We start from the raw sequence: 16631 nt of genomic DNA on the forward strand, positions 1-16631 counted from the left end.
AATAGCAGGATCTTGTGATACATTAGTGGATAAAGGACTAAGAACAGTTTTTAAAAGATTCTAAAATTTCTATCCCAAGAATTTAAGAACTCACAGTCTCACTAACAGAAACTGGTTAGTTAAGAAAGGAAATGGTTTGATAGGTGGGAGAGGTGACCAGTATAATTGTTTTTGTTGGTGGAAGGCAATGGTGTATCTATAATGAGAACAGCCGTAGGCAGCTAGAGGTATAAGTGGATCAGAGCTGGAGATGAAAAATTGGGGAGCCCATGAAGTAGAGGACCAAAAGGGAGATGATTGTATCAAGAAAAGAAGAAAGAAGAGACTTGATACCAAAATTTAGGGAATGGACAGAGAAACTGGAAATACCAAAATAGAGCAGATCCATCAGAGAGAGAAAAAAAAAAAAAAAAAAAAGGAAGAAATAATAGTAAAAAAGCTCTGAGTGACCAAAAGGAAAGAGTTTCAAAAAGAAGATGGTTTTGTATAAATGTCACAGAAAAGTCAGGGGCAATGCAGGCAATGGGTTCCATCTGGATGTTAATTGCTAACCTTTGTAAGAGCAGTTTCAAAAGAATGATGATAGAGGCTGGAATACAGGAGTCTAAGCATGAAAGGATGAGTAGGAAGCAAAGGTGGTGGAGCCAAGCCACATAGTCTAGGGATTTTAAGCTAATGGAAGGAAAAGAAGTGAATGATAGCAATAATAAGAAATACTCACATAGGGTTTACAACGTGCCAGGCGCTGTATTAAGTGCTTAGTATATATTTAGCCATTTACTCCTCACAACAACTCTATGAAATAGATATTATTATTATCCTTATTTTACGAATGGGAAATCTGAGACCAAGAGAAATCAAATAATTTCATGGCTCGCTGTGTGGCACGAGAACTGAGATTTGAACCTAGGCAGCTCCAGTTCCAGAGCTACAGGGCTCTTAACTGCTTTTCTAAGCTCCCACCCCAAGCAAGGAGGCAAAACTTGGCCAAACTAACACAAAGTTTGAGAGAGACAAGGCATAAGCATATTTGAGGGTAGAAGGGAAAGAAAAGGAGAAATTGGAAAGGAGAGACTGAAAATGCTATGAAATAAAGAGATCAACTGGGGCAGGGAGAAAGGGATAGATCCAGGAGAAAAAGGAGAATGTGTGCTTTGAGCAGCAGAGTCTTCCAAAATCAGAGTGTGGCAGCTAATATTTACAGACATTACATTAGTGTCATTCTTTATCTAGGTCAGGGAGGGGAGTCGTCACTTGCCTGCAAGGCTTCATGGAGGTTGCCATTGTAGTCTATGATCTCGGTGGCTCCCGGATCCCCTTTTTGACCAGGTGGACCCTACCAAAAAAACCAACAAGGGGAAAGTCATGGGAATGAGGACAGTATGTGGAGGGACTGTGACAGAACAGAAATAGCAACTCACAACTCTCTCTGACCATTACTTCCCTCTGAAGGCCCAACTGCACCTTAAAATAAATAATTATGTTCAAATTTTGTCCTTATTTCAAAGGAGGCAAACCACTTCTAACTTCCTGTCAAATACGAAATTTGATAAGAAAGAGGTATGAATTAATCTCTGCAACTGTTTTCTGAAAATTATAAATTTCAGCTAATCTGATATGACTTGCAAAATTGTATTGGCTTTATCCTATATTTAGTAAGGCGACTCCTCACCTTTTTCTGCTTATCTATACTTCATAGATTTCTTCTTCATTCTTTAAGAGGATAGAACATTGTTCTATAGGAAATGCTTAGCTTTCCCAACAGGAATAGAGTCGCATTAAAATTAAACCAAACAGGGAACAAAAAGAAGAATATATATTTTTTTTATGACTTCTACCTTAGGCATTAGCTCTGCCACTTCATTACCATTTGTTATGTCCTAATTCCCTGCCTGTTTTTTAAAAAAGCTCTGAACATATGGGTTATTGCTTTCTTTTATAGTTGGATTAATTGAAAAAAATGGGACAACTCTGTTAACTGGATGACTATGGACTTGCCGTTGCTCATTTAGCAGAGGGAAAGTAGCTAGGAAGAGTTCTTTAGATGTTTTTCTCATGAAGCTGATTTTACGTGTTAGAATCCCCACACTCATTGCTCCTGGTAAACAAATAAAAATAAGAAGAAAGTGGGCAGGGGTAGCAGAAATAATTACAGTAGTTTTCCTCCATGCTATTATTGGGTATTATTATTTTGGGTTCCTTGTGAAAAGCCACATGGACACATACCTCAAATGTGGGCTCGGATGGGGCAAAAGCTCAGATGGAGAGACACACTCACCCTTGGTCCCAGAGCTCCAGAGTCCCCTTTGTCTCCACGATCACCCTTTCCCCATTGGAAAAAAACAAAAAACAAAACTAATTAGTGGTGGAGCCAATAGTCTAGAAATCTCTGCAAGCCTAAGGATGTTTTTACACCATCCAGCAACACCCTTAATATGTACTTTTGAGGTAGAAGAGAACAGCAGTGGCAAATATCACCACAACGGCAGCTGCTTCTTTAAGATGCATCTTGAAGGGAATAAAAATCTCCTTTCAGATAACAGAGAGTTTCTTGGAACAACAATATACATGGCAACGCTCTTGCCGGATGTGATCTTCAAAAGCAAAGCAAATGGTTTCTATGGCACACAAAGCTTTTATCTTTCAGATTGAGCCATGTCCTTTGCATGAAAAGATTTGGGGCAAAAGGAAAAAAAGCCAAGCAATTGGCTTGCCTGTGCTCTGGGAAGAAAAGTATACATAATTGGGATAGGAACAGAATAGAAAGTTTATTGCTACGGAAAATTAGAAGGGAAAGGTCACTTGCTAGCCCTCCTTCTGATGATGGGGATCTGGGGAAAAGTTTATGTACAGGTATAAGCATTTTAGTACTCAGAAGGTGCTGGGTGGAGAGCAGCTAGCTGGCAGGGCTGAAGGCCTGGGTCAGGGCGAATTGAGCTCTTTATTTTCAGTGCAGTATGAAAATCTCTCCATTTACGGTGTTGCTGCTACACCTGGAGAGTACAAGCCCCAGATTGCCCATGCACAGTTCTGAGAACACTATAAAATTCTCAGATGTCTAAACCAAAACAGTGGAGAAGAGGTTTGAACCTGTGAAGGTTTGATGGTTCTTTAAAATAGCCTTAAACTTACAGAGCCTCTTCCCTACAGGAATTCAAAGCATTTTATGTCTTTACATGTATTCCTATAAACTGGGTAGGGACCAGTGAAGATAAGCAGGAAAAAGGATTAATTTCTTCTATCCATATTAGGCTAATACAATTGGCAATAATAACTACATTTGCTATGAAATGGAGTACTAATGATTTCTGCTCTTTTTCCTAATTTTGCACACATTTTTCCACATTATTAGCTTTTTAAATAAAATGATTCTGCTAAGAGTTTATATGTTATGCAGATATTATAAAAGAACAGAGTAAAGGTAAAAATTTCAAATGTTGGTGAAATTTTAATGCTATGAAAGGAGTCAACTAACTTAAAAGTAATGTATAATTTGAACATCTATCACAATGATAGCCAGGGAGTGAAAAATAAGATTATATAACACATAATTTAAATTAAAGTACTTAATTTTTCCAAAAGAAGCTATATTTATGAAACAGAAAATACAAAGTTTTTAAAAGAATAGTCTGAAGTTCAAGAACACACACAAAAAAACAAGATGAAACAAAACAAGCCAAATATTCTCAGATATCATCAGAGGAAATAAATTTATTATAATCCCAGTGTGTGAAAGATTCTCCGTGAAAAAGGCCAAAGGCTCTGGATGGCCTCATGTTACATTCAAATGGTTACCGGTGTTGTTACTGACCTTTGACCCCTTTGGGCCTCTAGTTCCTGATTCACCTTGTTTCCCCTATTATAGGAGAATATGAAGATGAAAAAGAGAAAATGACAGAGGGGATAAGAACAGAAAAAAAGAAATTAGTAGTGACACAAAATAATGAAGAAAAATGGAAACACTTTATTTTAATTGCTCTCTCTATAATATGATATATTTATAGCTGTATAGAACTATATATAATATATATAATCCTCTGTAAACATGAGCATCACCACTGTATCATTAGTTCCGTCTCTTTCTCCCTACCAGCCTTCATTCCATTTTAATTCTGAAGGCAGCTCTCCCTTAGTGGCTGGGGAAGAGTTCTGTGACTAATTCTTAATAATTAGTCTCAACGGTGTCTGTCTGCATAAATTTCTTTTTCATTGGATCAAATCATTTCCTTTGTCTCTAGGATGGGTTATTAAAATAAAGTGTTACCACATTAGTTTGCAGGAAGTTTAGATGAGTAAAGATTGAACAATCAAATAAATCCTTTGCTCTAATATCTTCAAGGTGTTACACACCAAGTTACCATAGAAACCAATACAGCACGTATCAACAGAGATTTTTCTCAGTAAGGTTTAAAACACATTGAGTGATAATGTATTGGTACAGCAGCACCTCCCCCCTTTATATTGGATGTGTTATTAAATTTGTTCGCCAACAACATAGAGTAAACCTGAAAGCCTGAATCATTAAATCCCTTTTGTGAAGACCCAACTGGTGTGCGTTTCAATAAATTATTTGGGATTTTGGCTGTTTTAATACCTGTTGAGGAGTTTTATTTTAGTTTCAATTTCTGAAGCAAGTGGCACATATTTCCAGACCAAAGAAGGTTATTTTCCAATATAATAATAACTGACCTTTGGTCCAGGGGCTCCAGGCTCCCCTCGCTCCCCTCTTCCAGAAGGCCCTGCCTCCCCACGTTCGCCCTGTCACAAATTGCAAAACATGTAAGTGGCAACCCCACTCCCTCCCAGGTTGGTCCCTGGAGATTAATAAGTGAGTTGAATAAAATCAAAGAGTTATCACTTATTTACTGGGTACTCATCACTATACTAATTTCTTAACATGAATGATCTCATTTAACAATCAAAACAACTATGGCAAATTAGTATTATCATTCCCATTTTGCAGATGAGGAAATGGTTTGGTAAATGTCCATCAGATATGTAAGTTGATAAATAGGAAGAACCTTTAAAGGCAACTGATAAGGGCCACCATTATACCTCAGGATGGGAATGGATACAGGACATAAACTTTTATTTAACAATCACTTCTTAAATACTATGGGGAAGAAGCATGGAAAGGTGGTTAAACTACAGGTTTTATACTTCAACATCTTGGATTCTAGTTGTGGCTCTGATATTTAGCAGTTTGTGCTTTGGGGCTAGTTAATTCTGTAAGCCTCAGTTCCTTCTATAAAATGGAGAAAATTATAGTACTGATCTCATAGTTTATTAATGAAAAGTGCTTAGAATGGTGCAATGCACATAGGTGTCACATCTTAATCTGCAGAGTATAAATACAGTTACTGCCCTCAAGGAACTAGTTATCTACTTAGACAAGAGTCACACAAGTGTTGAGGAGTAATGTAAAGGTGCATGTGAGAGCAGAACGAGCCCATAGGGTCTAACTGGTCCAGTGGCTCCTGGACGTGACTTGAGTCATGTCCTGAAGCTGGGTAGACTTTATTATATAATTATTGCTGTTTACTAACGTACTATTGACGAATTTAGGAACTGCATGAAAAACTTTATATGCATTATCCCATTTAATCTACAGAGCAAATGAGGAAGATACCAGAGGTTACATAATTTGCCCAAAGTCACAAAGCTTTTAAAGCAAGAGAGATATTTTAAAGCTGATAGTGCTTAATTGTCAATTCTTGGATAAATGTTTTTGTATGTAAATCGTTTGCATATTTCTGATCACTTTCTTAGGATAAGTCCTAGCTGAGGAATTTCTGGGTCAAAAAGTATAAAACATTTTTAAAGCTTGCCAAATTGCCCTCCAGGAAGATGGTTCCATTTTATACTCCCCACCCACAGAGTAGAAAGTGTCTGGCTTCCTGCATGATGGGTAGAATTTCAATAATCAAACATGTCTGAAATTCAGACTTTTGATGATCTGTTCTTCACTGAAGAAAGAGATTCATCTTGGAAAGGAAGAGGAAATAGGACTGGATCTATGATGGTTGATGTATACTTCAAATCCTAGACCCTTACCTGTATTTTGCCCATTGGGAAGCCTTTGTTGCTTTGTAGAAGAAGTGGGATAGATGGGGCAAGGATTAAGAAAGACAGGAGGTAACAAGGTGGGGGATTCAGCAGGGTTCCAAGCATGAACCGAGAAGGGTGTGAAAATGGAGAAGTTGGAAGAAAGGAGTGGACTCGACTGGATGTCAGAGAAGGAAAGTAGGATCCAGAGGGGATTTTCCAGGGATTAGAGCCTGTGGTACTTCTGTCATTTATGGAACTTCTGTTTTAAAAAACTACGTAATTTGGTGTTTAATAATCATTGATCTCTAATATACCAAAGGAATGGAGTCTATACATCTTTATATAGAATCACTTTTTATCACAATGCCTCTAATTCGTTCCCTATCACTCTTTGAAATTATCCTATTTGTTTACTTCTTTCTCTCCTTCCAGCCCTCTCTCACAGATCCTGGAATGTAAGCTTCAGGAGGTTAGAGACTGTTTTTGTTGCATTTACTCCCTATTCTCAAATGCTAGAAAAATGTCCAGTATAAAAAAATTGTTGAATAAATGAATAAACAATATCATTCAAAGTATCCTAAAGCTTTCTGAATAAAATCCCATTTCTTTAGACTGATAGAGGTCTACTCCTCAGCAGTGATATAGACACTGAAGATTCAGCAGTACATAAAACAGATTTTTAGATGCCATTAAAGATCTTTCTTTAGTATAATCTCTTTGTGTTAGGAGAAAAGAATGCAGGGTCAGTTTATTTTTTAATCTGAATTCAGTGATACAAACCTAGAATGCTACACAACTGGAAAAGAGTGGTGTTTAGTTAAAAGAGATTTTTAAATAATCATTTTTTTTCTATTCTGATACTGAATTCATGTTAGGCAATTTGGCTGAAAATTAACTTCAAAATGTTGCTAAGAAAACCCCACAAATTTCCTATCCATTTCCCTTCTTGAGGAAATATAAAACAGGTATAGTACATTCTTCACTTTATTGGAGGTTCAGAGCAGTATCTGTTCTAAAAGTATCTGGACTGTAAAATCATGCTGAGTTCTTCATAAACAGCAATTAATGTTGATGCTATGTATCTGCATCTGGATCTTTTTTGAAAATGCTGAATAGTTTAACATCAGCGAATTAGAGAAAAGCCATTCAGGGATGAACTCTACTCTCTACTGCCTGTGTTTCTTCCCTTTTCCCGTTAAGCAAACAAAATGCCACAAACATTTACAAATCTTGTTCACACCTGGTTTTCTCCTACACTGACCAGATCTCCCTCCCATCTATGTGCTATGCTCACCAGTGAGGATGCCTTCCTTCTCCTACTTGGCTCTAACACTACATGTCTGAATGAATACAACAGTTCTTAAAGTAACAGGATATGCTCATTAATTTTCCTTTTTTTTTTTTTTTTAGTTCCAGAAAGCACATTTATTGTGTGTATCTGTTCAGGCTAAACCAGGCATTCCTCAGATTTGGTTCATGAGCCTGACAACTTATTATGTGAAAAAGAAAATTGCTTATGAAAACAGCAATTTTGCGTAATTTGACTGAGTTTTAGTCTCCCTTAGGCCATGCATAGTTTCCATTTACTAGGATTAGAGTTATTTTCACTTGACCAGCAGAAATGAGGACTCCTTTGTCAGAACAGACCATGAACATATTTTTCTAACTCTTGGAAATCATCCTCTGGCTTATTCCTGGTGAATGCAATGCACATTGAGGCAAAGACTGCTATGGTTTAAAAATAAAAGAATGTAGCTTGATCTAATTTTGCCCTTTCTTTGATTCATGAGTCTGTCAAGAGTAAAGCTCCATCAGCAGCACTGTACCCTTTTATGTCTTACTGGGCAGATAAAAACAGAACTATGGGCCTGACTATGTCTGCGGCAACAAAAGTTTTTACCTGGTGGCGTATAGACTTTGCTTTTAGGACCCTCTGTAGGGTTGCCAAGTAGAGGATCATGTGATGGTTTTCATAACAGAATCTTTCTGCAGACATTATTCAGGTTGGATCTTTTTGGGATGAGAGGAATCTATGTGACATCAGTATTTGCCTTTGAAATCTAGGGATTGATGGAGGAATAGTAATAATGTATGATTTACAATTTTATCCTAAAACCAGTGATGAGGAGCAGGAGTTAATGAGCTCTGTCTCTCCTCCTTAGAATTCTTCCATTTTCCATAAGGCCAGTAGGCTAGGAGCATCAAATAGTTTAGGAACAATTTGGGGAACAACTGGAACATCTAATATATCCCACCATCCTGTTGTCTTGCCTAAGGATTTCTGGAATTAATTTCCCTTTACTTAATACGGTATTTCCATTAGAAGTGTCAGTAATGGGAGGAATAGGCTGCCTTAGTTTCCTATTAGGAAAAAATATCTGGTCAACTAGATAATAAGGTTATCCCACATTTTTTTCAGCACAATGGACTAAAAATATATTAAGAAAATTCAGAAAGAAAGGAAGGGAGAAAGACTCCACTTACTTTTGTTCCTGGTAACCCTGGTAAGCCTGGTTCTCCTTGAGGACCAATGAAACCTGGTTCTCCCTTTAAGAAGACGGGAATACAAGATTGTTATTCTTTTGGCAGTAAGTAAGTAGAGTCAAACTGATTTCTTTCTGGGATTTTCGTCCCTTGATCACATACGGTTCTCTTGATTACATCCAACTACTGACTATAAAATTACTCAGAATTGATCTTGATCAGTGAAAATATTTTGAACAAAGCTCTGAAGAAACTTGAAAAAGTAAAAGTGACAAAGTAGGCAAATAAATATCTTTAAAATTTCCTGCTTACCAAGGTTAGACCCACTGTATTTCGGTGGATGTAGTAGGCAGTCTCTAAGATGGCCTCCAACGAACCCCCGCCTCCTGGTGTCCATGCCTTTCATAATTCCCTCCCTTTGAGTGTGGACTGGATTTAGTGACTCACTTTTAATGAATAGATTATGGCAGAAATGATGGGATGTAACTTCTGACATTAAGTTATAAAAAGACTCTGGTTTCCATCTTGGGGCTCTCTCTTGTTCTCTCTCACTCTGATCCCTTTCTTTGGGGGAAAGCAAACTGCCACGTTGTGTACAGCCCTGTGGAGAGACCCACATGGTGAAGAACTGATGTTTCCAGCCAACAGCCAGTGAGGACAGAGGCCTGTCAACACCCACATGTGTGAGCTTGGAAGTGAGCCCCCAACCCAGTAAGTCTTCAGATGAGACTACAGCCTCTGTCAGCAACTTGTCTGCAACCTCATGGAAGACCTTGAGCCAGAGACACCCAGTTGAGTTGTGCTAGAATTCTTGTCCCTCAGAAACTGAGAGATATTTAATGTTTGTTGCTTTAAGCCTCTCAGTTTTGGGGTAATACGTTATGCAGCAATCAATAAGTAACACAGTGGATATGGCAACGGATGAGATTAAGGAATGTTCAACATGAAAAGAAAAAAATCTCTCCTTACTACATTTCATTTCCTAAACTTAGCTCCACTACCTGGAGGAAATCAATATTTACATTTTATTGAATATCCACAGTTTTATTTTCTTTTTACGTACTTGAGCTCAAATGTAACAGTCTAGCTACCTGAAATTGATAACAAAATTTTAAAGCAATGAATATAATGGCACTGCTCCCACTTTTATTGCCCCGCCCCCCCCCCCCCGCTCTGGATTATTTCTGGAGCAGTTGTTAATGTTGTTTGTTACATTTAATTTTTTCTAAGGCAGTGATTTTCAGCCCTTGTTTTATGATACTTAGGGTTGAGCAGAGAGATACAGAGAGGATGTTTTACAAAAAATGTTAAAATATCATCAAATATTTTTCAAACATTAAAAATATGCTCTGTAAAACCTTTGGTATTGGGTGGGGAACAATATGGTGTTGCCACCACAAAAAAGTCATAACATTAACTTTTGTATCATATTTATATATAACTCAAACAGGTGTATCTGTAGCTCTGATGCTCCTGGCACTGGTCTAAGAAATAAAGGGGAGACTAATGTTTTAGATTCATTGTTTGTGAAATGTCTATAACTACTCTTCCACTCCCTATACCCTTAAACCTAACGAAAAGGAAAATCTGAACAAATAGTATTGTGTGGTTCTCTCAATGTCTAAAATAATGAATTGAACTATATTCTGAGAAATCAATGATAACTGTTATACTCCTAGTAAAAGTGTTTAAATTATTTCATAAACAAAAAATGTAAGGAATACATTTATTTACAAGTAAAATATTTTTCCCCATAAAATGAAATACACAAATAAATATTCCCTCTCTACCCTTAAGAAAGAAGCCATATTGAAGTAAATGTGTATCATTAGTAATGACTTACTGTCATGAAAATGTAATGCAAGTTAATATGTTGAAAGTTTACAGGAAGGCAAAACTTCTTTCAAGTCTTCAAGGAGAAATAAAATGAACTGATTGTTTAGCAAAGCAAATAGAAGTACAATTAAAGCACACTAATAATAGAGTAGAAAAAGATTAAATGTTACAAAACCACATTTCATATTCATGTTAGTGTTTAGTTTATTAAAAATTTTTAAAAATGAAGCATGCAGTTTCATAATGCACAGATAAATAAATAAGACTTTGTGACCTCAGTGGCTAGATAAAAGTGGTTTTTTTTTCCCTGTCTTTCTTTTTTAAACACAACCTATAATAAATTCCCCTTAACTAATGAATAGAAAGTCACTTTAAACAGAATATTCTCAGGAACAATTTTTATTTCAAGATACAAAATTATCAATATGTTCGACAGTCACAACAATTTTAGCACTATTCCTACTGGCTATTTTTAAAGGCTTTGAGTATGATTAGTTAGACCTTAGAATGCCACTCTAATAAAGCATCTATCATATCTGTACATACTGACACATTTCTTATTTCAATCTATTCAAGGGGAATGACAGCACATTTAACTATAAGATCACAGTTTCATGTTTACTTCTGGAGCTCTCAATCATTTAGAGGCATTATCTCCACATCCCTATATCTTAGCAGGTGTAATGGCCCAGGGCCCGAGACCCTCCTAAAAGGCCCATGACAAACCTGCTTTAGCCAAGGACAAAGGTCAAGAAAGTAAACAATCCCCCCAGAGGGGGACGAATGTAACCATGGATGTAAAAACAGCATTGATTTTATCTTAGTCTTCACTAATCTTAGTAAAACATCAGGTTTTAGGCTCCTTTAATGATTCTACTAGAGACCCAATGTCTTCATACTATATGGAATGTCCTTGTTCTAAAATCATATATTACTCCTTGCACCCACCCTGTTCCTTTCAGAACACTAAACTTCCAGGTCAGCAGCCACCAGAGAACCCGTCCTGTTCATAAGTCCCAATAAATCTATGTCCACTTCTGTGTCTGGCGTGTTTTTCGGTCTCGTGGCAGCACCAGCCCCTGCTCTGCACGAACTCAGTCTGGGCTCGAACAGCAGGAGAAGGAAGAGATAATTATAAGAGGCCATTGAGCTTACAGCATCTGCCAAGGTCAGCCAGCGAGTCTACGGTAAAAGACTGTAGGACCCTGGTTGGCCGTCTCTTTTCCCTCTCTGGCTCTAAAGACAATTATTGATGTAAATAAGCCATGAATAGGTCCATTGATAGCCTTGAGCTGGTTGGGCTGTTTCTTATTTTACTAAACTTATAACAGAGATCCTCAAAGTATGCTCTGGGGATCCCTGGGAACCCCTGAGACCATTTCAGGTAGTCTGCAAGATCCAGTGGTTTTCATGATATGAAGACATGAGTTGCCTTACTTACTTTCATTCCCTCGTGAGTGTACAGAGTATGAAAAGTTCATTGATGTGGTTTCAGATCCTACATTGCACCTAATCTTTAAGAAACAACCACTTGTGGAGTTTGGGGGTAGTAGCAAAGAAGAATATCCACAATTATCTGAAAAGGCTGCTAAAATAACCTTCCCTCGTCCAATTACATTTCTGTGTGAGGCTGGATTTTCTTCATATACTTTCAACCAAACAAAATATTGCAACAAATTGAATGCAAGAGCAGATAAAAGAATCCAGCCTCCTTCTATAAAGCTGGGTATAAAAGATTTTGAAAAAAAATGTGTTGTGATGCCACTCTTCCTGTTAAACTTTTTTTTGTTTTGGAAAAATTAGCTATTTTTCATAAAACATTTTATGTTAGCATGCAATGGGTTCTAAACAATTTCTCAGTTTTAATTTCCAATATAGTAAATATCAATAGAGATAACCCACAAAAACAAAAGCGTTTTCTGAAACAGCCTTTTAAGTTTATGATCTATTGATTTTTAATAAAATGAGAAAAAAAAATCTACAAAAAATGTGGGAAAAGGCAGAGTCTGTAACATCTGGTGTGTCCCATACACTAGGGCACCAATGAATAGCATATGGATAAGTTAAGGACAGCACAGATCTTTTAGAGCCATTTTTATCTGTTTGTCTCTCAAGTTTCATTTGTGTATATATGCATACATATATAGTATGTACTCTACATTCCTTCTATCTCTCTATTTATTTACCATCTCAAGTTAGAGAGCATTTTAGAGTTTACTTTGGTTATCATTTAGATCAGCAAGATCACAAAGCCGATTTTGTTTCCATTCATAGTGGTGCTATCAATAGCGTGTGAAACAGAGTGAAAACAATGAAGGTAACCAAGGCTGAGAGATCTAAAAATGTCACTGTTAGAACACCAGCACTGTGGCTTGATAGGGAGGGACAACTAAAGAAATTATGGTCAAAGGTGCATAACATGTCAAAGTTGGATTTCTCCTTTAGTGTATGAAACTGGGAGATAAATTTAGCCAAAGGCTGCTTCTGTGGATTGATTAATAGGAAGTTATAGAATAAATGCAATACATCTGCTCAAAACAATCTACTTTTGGAGCTCAGTGTTAAAACATTTGGCTATATGCTATGTTGTTAGTATAAAACCACAATTCAGAAAAATTTTTATTTATAGCAATTTTAGAAAATTAAAATCATTCCCACAGTGGAAACAAAATTTGTGGTCCTAGCAATTTATTCTCAGAATAACTTGAACATATAGGTATTCAACACAGCAAAAATATAAATTAGTGTCCATATTCTGAGATTTGCAATGATCTAAATCAAAACCTAAAGATGAAGAACATTTTCGATGAGATAATGAGATCTGCATCCAAAAAGCCTAACGGTGCCCAGTACCCATCAGTTGTTTGTATGACTATTAGGGGTAGAATGAGCAAGACGACTGTTGTTGGCATATTTACATATATGCTTGGTGTATAAATACTTTCAACCAATGAAGATTCATTTTGATGAATTTTGAGGAGCATGAATGTAAGAGTTCTATAGATAAAAGGTCAAGCTGTAATTTTTTTAAGATGAGAAAAGACCACGGTGCAAGAATTTCCAAACTATTGGTTTACATATTTGTCTTGGCACCTTGGGTAAGTCACTTAACATCTTGGATCTGTTGTCTCAAATGTTTTCTCAGACTTTGAATCTGAAGATTCAATAATTCTAACAATGCTTCAGAAATATTAGTGAGCTAAATGTTAATTACTACTGATGTGGCATCTGTGATTCCAAGATAGGTATTCATGATTTGCATTAGAAGAAATACATTTTTTCTCTCTGACTGGCTTTATTGTATGTGCACAAATGTGTAAAGGAAACAATAAGTACACCATAACTAGTCCTACTATATCCTTTCCACTGCCCAGTAAAGAGGATTTAGGCTTGGCCACAGTTTTTTTTTCCTCTTTTCACTTTCAGAGGAGAATCCTCGCCTGACCGGATGGCTACTATTGGAGGCCATGTTGAGGAATCAAAGAATGTGAAGAAACTAATTACAGTAGAAAAGGAAGAGCAAAAAGAAATGAGAAAGGCTTAGTAAAAGACTCTGTCTACATAACAGAAAGATGAGGAAGAAAGAGAAAGGGCAAGGGCAAGGGAGAAAGAAAGAACCAGTTTTTTTATTTTTAATTTCCAATCAGTCAAGGACCAAAACATTTTATAAAATATGAAAAAAATTGCTCGATGGAAAAGTGAAATTTAAGAAAAATTCACTGATATAAGCCTTTTTACTAAGTTCAACAGATGTAAAGTTACAATAAAATTTTCCTAAATATTTATTCTCAATTTCTGTACTTAATCTCATTGTAGACTTTGAGTAGCATTACCTTAGAGACCTAGGAGAATACAAATCTGAGACTTCATATGACTTAGTTCTACAGTTCTTAGAGCATATTCTTGACATCACAACTTTTTACATTCAAATGGTTATTTCACCAACAGTTGGTATGAAGAGTTGAAAGGGCTCTGGATGGGAGTATAGAGATAGGTTTCAGTCTGTGTTCTGCTGCGGTCTAGCTCTGAGTTCTTGAAAAGTCTTCTAGCCTCTCTGAGCCTCAAGGTTCTCATCTGTCAAGTGAGTAGACAAGGCTAGATAATCATCAAGGCTCCTTTAACAACTAATATGCTTTGCCCAATATCACAACCAATAATAAAGTGATAACAGCAATCTTCTACTACTAGTAATTCCTGGCACCTATAGCCAGCATTCAAAAGAACTAAACATTTTTGCAAAAAAGTTATGGGTAAACCCCAACCCTGAGCACTCCCTACTTAACATCAGTCATCACTCACAACAACACACTGTTATCATCTCCGAGAGCATTATGTTGGGTACTAGACTACCAAAGTGGGACACAGAAGGTAACATTAATAAAAGGAGGGGAAGACCTGCTTTCATCTCCAGCCCTGTGTCTGATTCACTGAGTAACCTTGTATAAAAGAAATTTCAAGTGCCTCAGTTTTCTTATATCCTAAAAAAAAGAGACAGTAGAGCCTAAATGACAGCAGTGATTATTAAAAAGTATCCTCATCAATAATATTTAAAATAACAACTAGAAATAATTTCTCGTAAGTCCTTTAAATTACTGGGAGATGAAATTAAGTAGTATTGGGTAAAAATCACAATCTTTGAAAACAATTCATTAGTGAGAGAGAAGTTATAAAAATGAAGAGAAAGAAGAACAGGGGAAGGAGTAGATGGAGGGATGGAGGTAGGGAGGGAGAAAGAGATGGAGAAAAAGAAAAGAAGATAACAAAAGGAGAAAGGAAGAAGGAAGAAAGGAGAGGAACAGGCATCTTAAAATGTTCTGTTCCTCTACTCATTATCACAGGAATTACATCCAAATTTATTCTGTTACTTTTGTTTCTGTTATTGGTTTATGTTGTTTTGTTTTAGTTAGAGATACATGAGATAACTAGATTTGCACTGGTTCTGGAACGTCCATCTAGATCTATTCTTATAACAAATATGGGAAAATATGAAAGATGTATTATCTAACTCTTTAACTACAGAACTATGATTTAACCAAAACCCGGGAATAAAATTTATACAACCCTGTTTATAAGAACCCTTCGTACAAATCAAAATTTTAATTGCTAAAACATAATTAAAAGCTGCTACCCAAGCCTCATGCTAACCAGTAATTAAATGGTTGTAAGGACAATAAAATCTCATCCCTGTTGTTGCTATCATAATATGGGACTAATGCAGCATCAAATTACAAAATGAAGAATAATTTGGTCTAATTTCCTGGTCTTGTTCTGCATAATGTATTGGATTTCATCCTGAGTTGTTTCATGAGTTTTATCCTTTGGCTATTCTTTCTTAACATTAATTAACTAGCCAAGCTCACTACTGATGAGCTCACAAACCAGGTCTCAATATGTTATTAATCCAGGGTGAAGCAAAAAATAAGCCTATTCATTTTAAATTCAGTGAATATAAGTCACAGTAACTCATATGCACTATATTTGAAAAATTATCCCGTTTTTGCACCAACCAAAACCTTCCATTGTCGATTAGAGAATCAGTATTAGGGTTGTTTCTCTCTTTCTCTCCTTCTCCTTTCTTTCATAAATTGGCAATACGGACACATAGAATGAAGTAAACTACAAGAAGATCTAGTTATAGGAAGCTGAGTTCTTTACTCTTTATGTTTCATGGTGAAGTTATCGAAAGGTTTTAAGATAAAAGGAAGATACCGCATAAGTAAGATTTTTGAATTGAAGCCATTTCACCTCAACCCATTTGCTAAATAGCCTATTGAGAGTGCAGCTTAAATTTTGTCTTCTGGCTTAAAAAAACAAAAAACAAAAACAAAAAGCAGAAGACGGGAGGTGGGGGGTGAAGACCACCTTTCCCAGCCACAACTGCAATGTGTTACAAAAAGGCAAGGCAAAGCTGGGAAATTTCTTAAGAACATAACCTTTCTGAAATATAACAATGGCCTCCAAAGGTCTCATTAAGTCTTAGAATTCCATAATAAAATCTTGACTGATTGTTCTCTAAACCTACTTTTAGTACATAGCAAGAAAGTATTTCCGATGACCTCAGTTTATCTTCAAAATGGCCATTTTATACTATTTTCCCAAATTACAAAAAGAATATTCTTCAAATAGGCGAAGACAATCAACAAATACTCAGATGGAATTATTAATCAAGGGAAGGAGGGAAGAGACAACTTCACTCACATAGAAATGGCTCACCAGGTGTTTCCCTATGGACTTCCAGAACTTACCAGTTGTTAAATGGAATG

The 16631-nt window shown here is 36.4% G+C and overlaps 1 protein-coding gene across 1 annotated transcript in view; it reads right to left on the minus strand.

Moving 5' to 3' along the window:
• Positions 1 to 16631, minus strand: part of COL25A1 (collagen type XXV alpha 1 chain) — a 504164-nt gene that overhangs the window by 39946 nt on the left and 447587 nt on the right. Inside the window, exons 19-23 of the mRNA XM_037830440.1 lie at positions 8533 to 8595; positions 4690 to 4758; positions 3812 to 3856; positions 2279 to 2323; positions 1259 to 1336 (exon numbers count right to left, since the gene is read on the minus strand). Of these exons, the coding sequence (XP_037686368.1) occupies positions 1259 to 1336; positions 2279 to 2323; positions 3812 to 3856; positions 4690 to 4758; positions 8533 to 8595 (300 nt within the window). The remainder of the gene's footprint in view (positions 1 to 1258; positions 1337 to 2278; positions 2324 to 3811; positions 3857 to 4689; positions 4759 to 8532; positions 8596 to 16631) is intronic.

This window comes from Choloepus didactylus, chromosome 3 (genome assembly GCF_015220235.1).
Source record: "Choloepus didactylus isolate mChoDid1 chromosome 3, mChoDid1.pri, whole genome shotgun sequence".
NCBI classification, from domain to species: domain Eukaryota; kingdom Metazoa; phylum Chordata; class Mammalia; order Pilosa; family Megalonychidae; genus Choloepus; species Choloepus didactylus.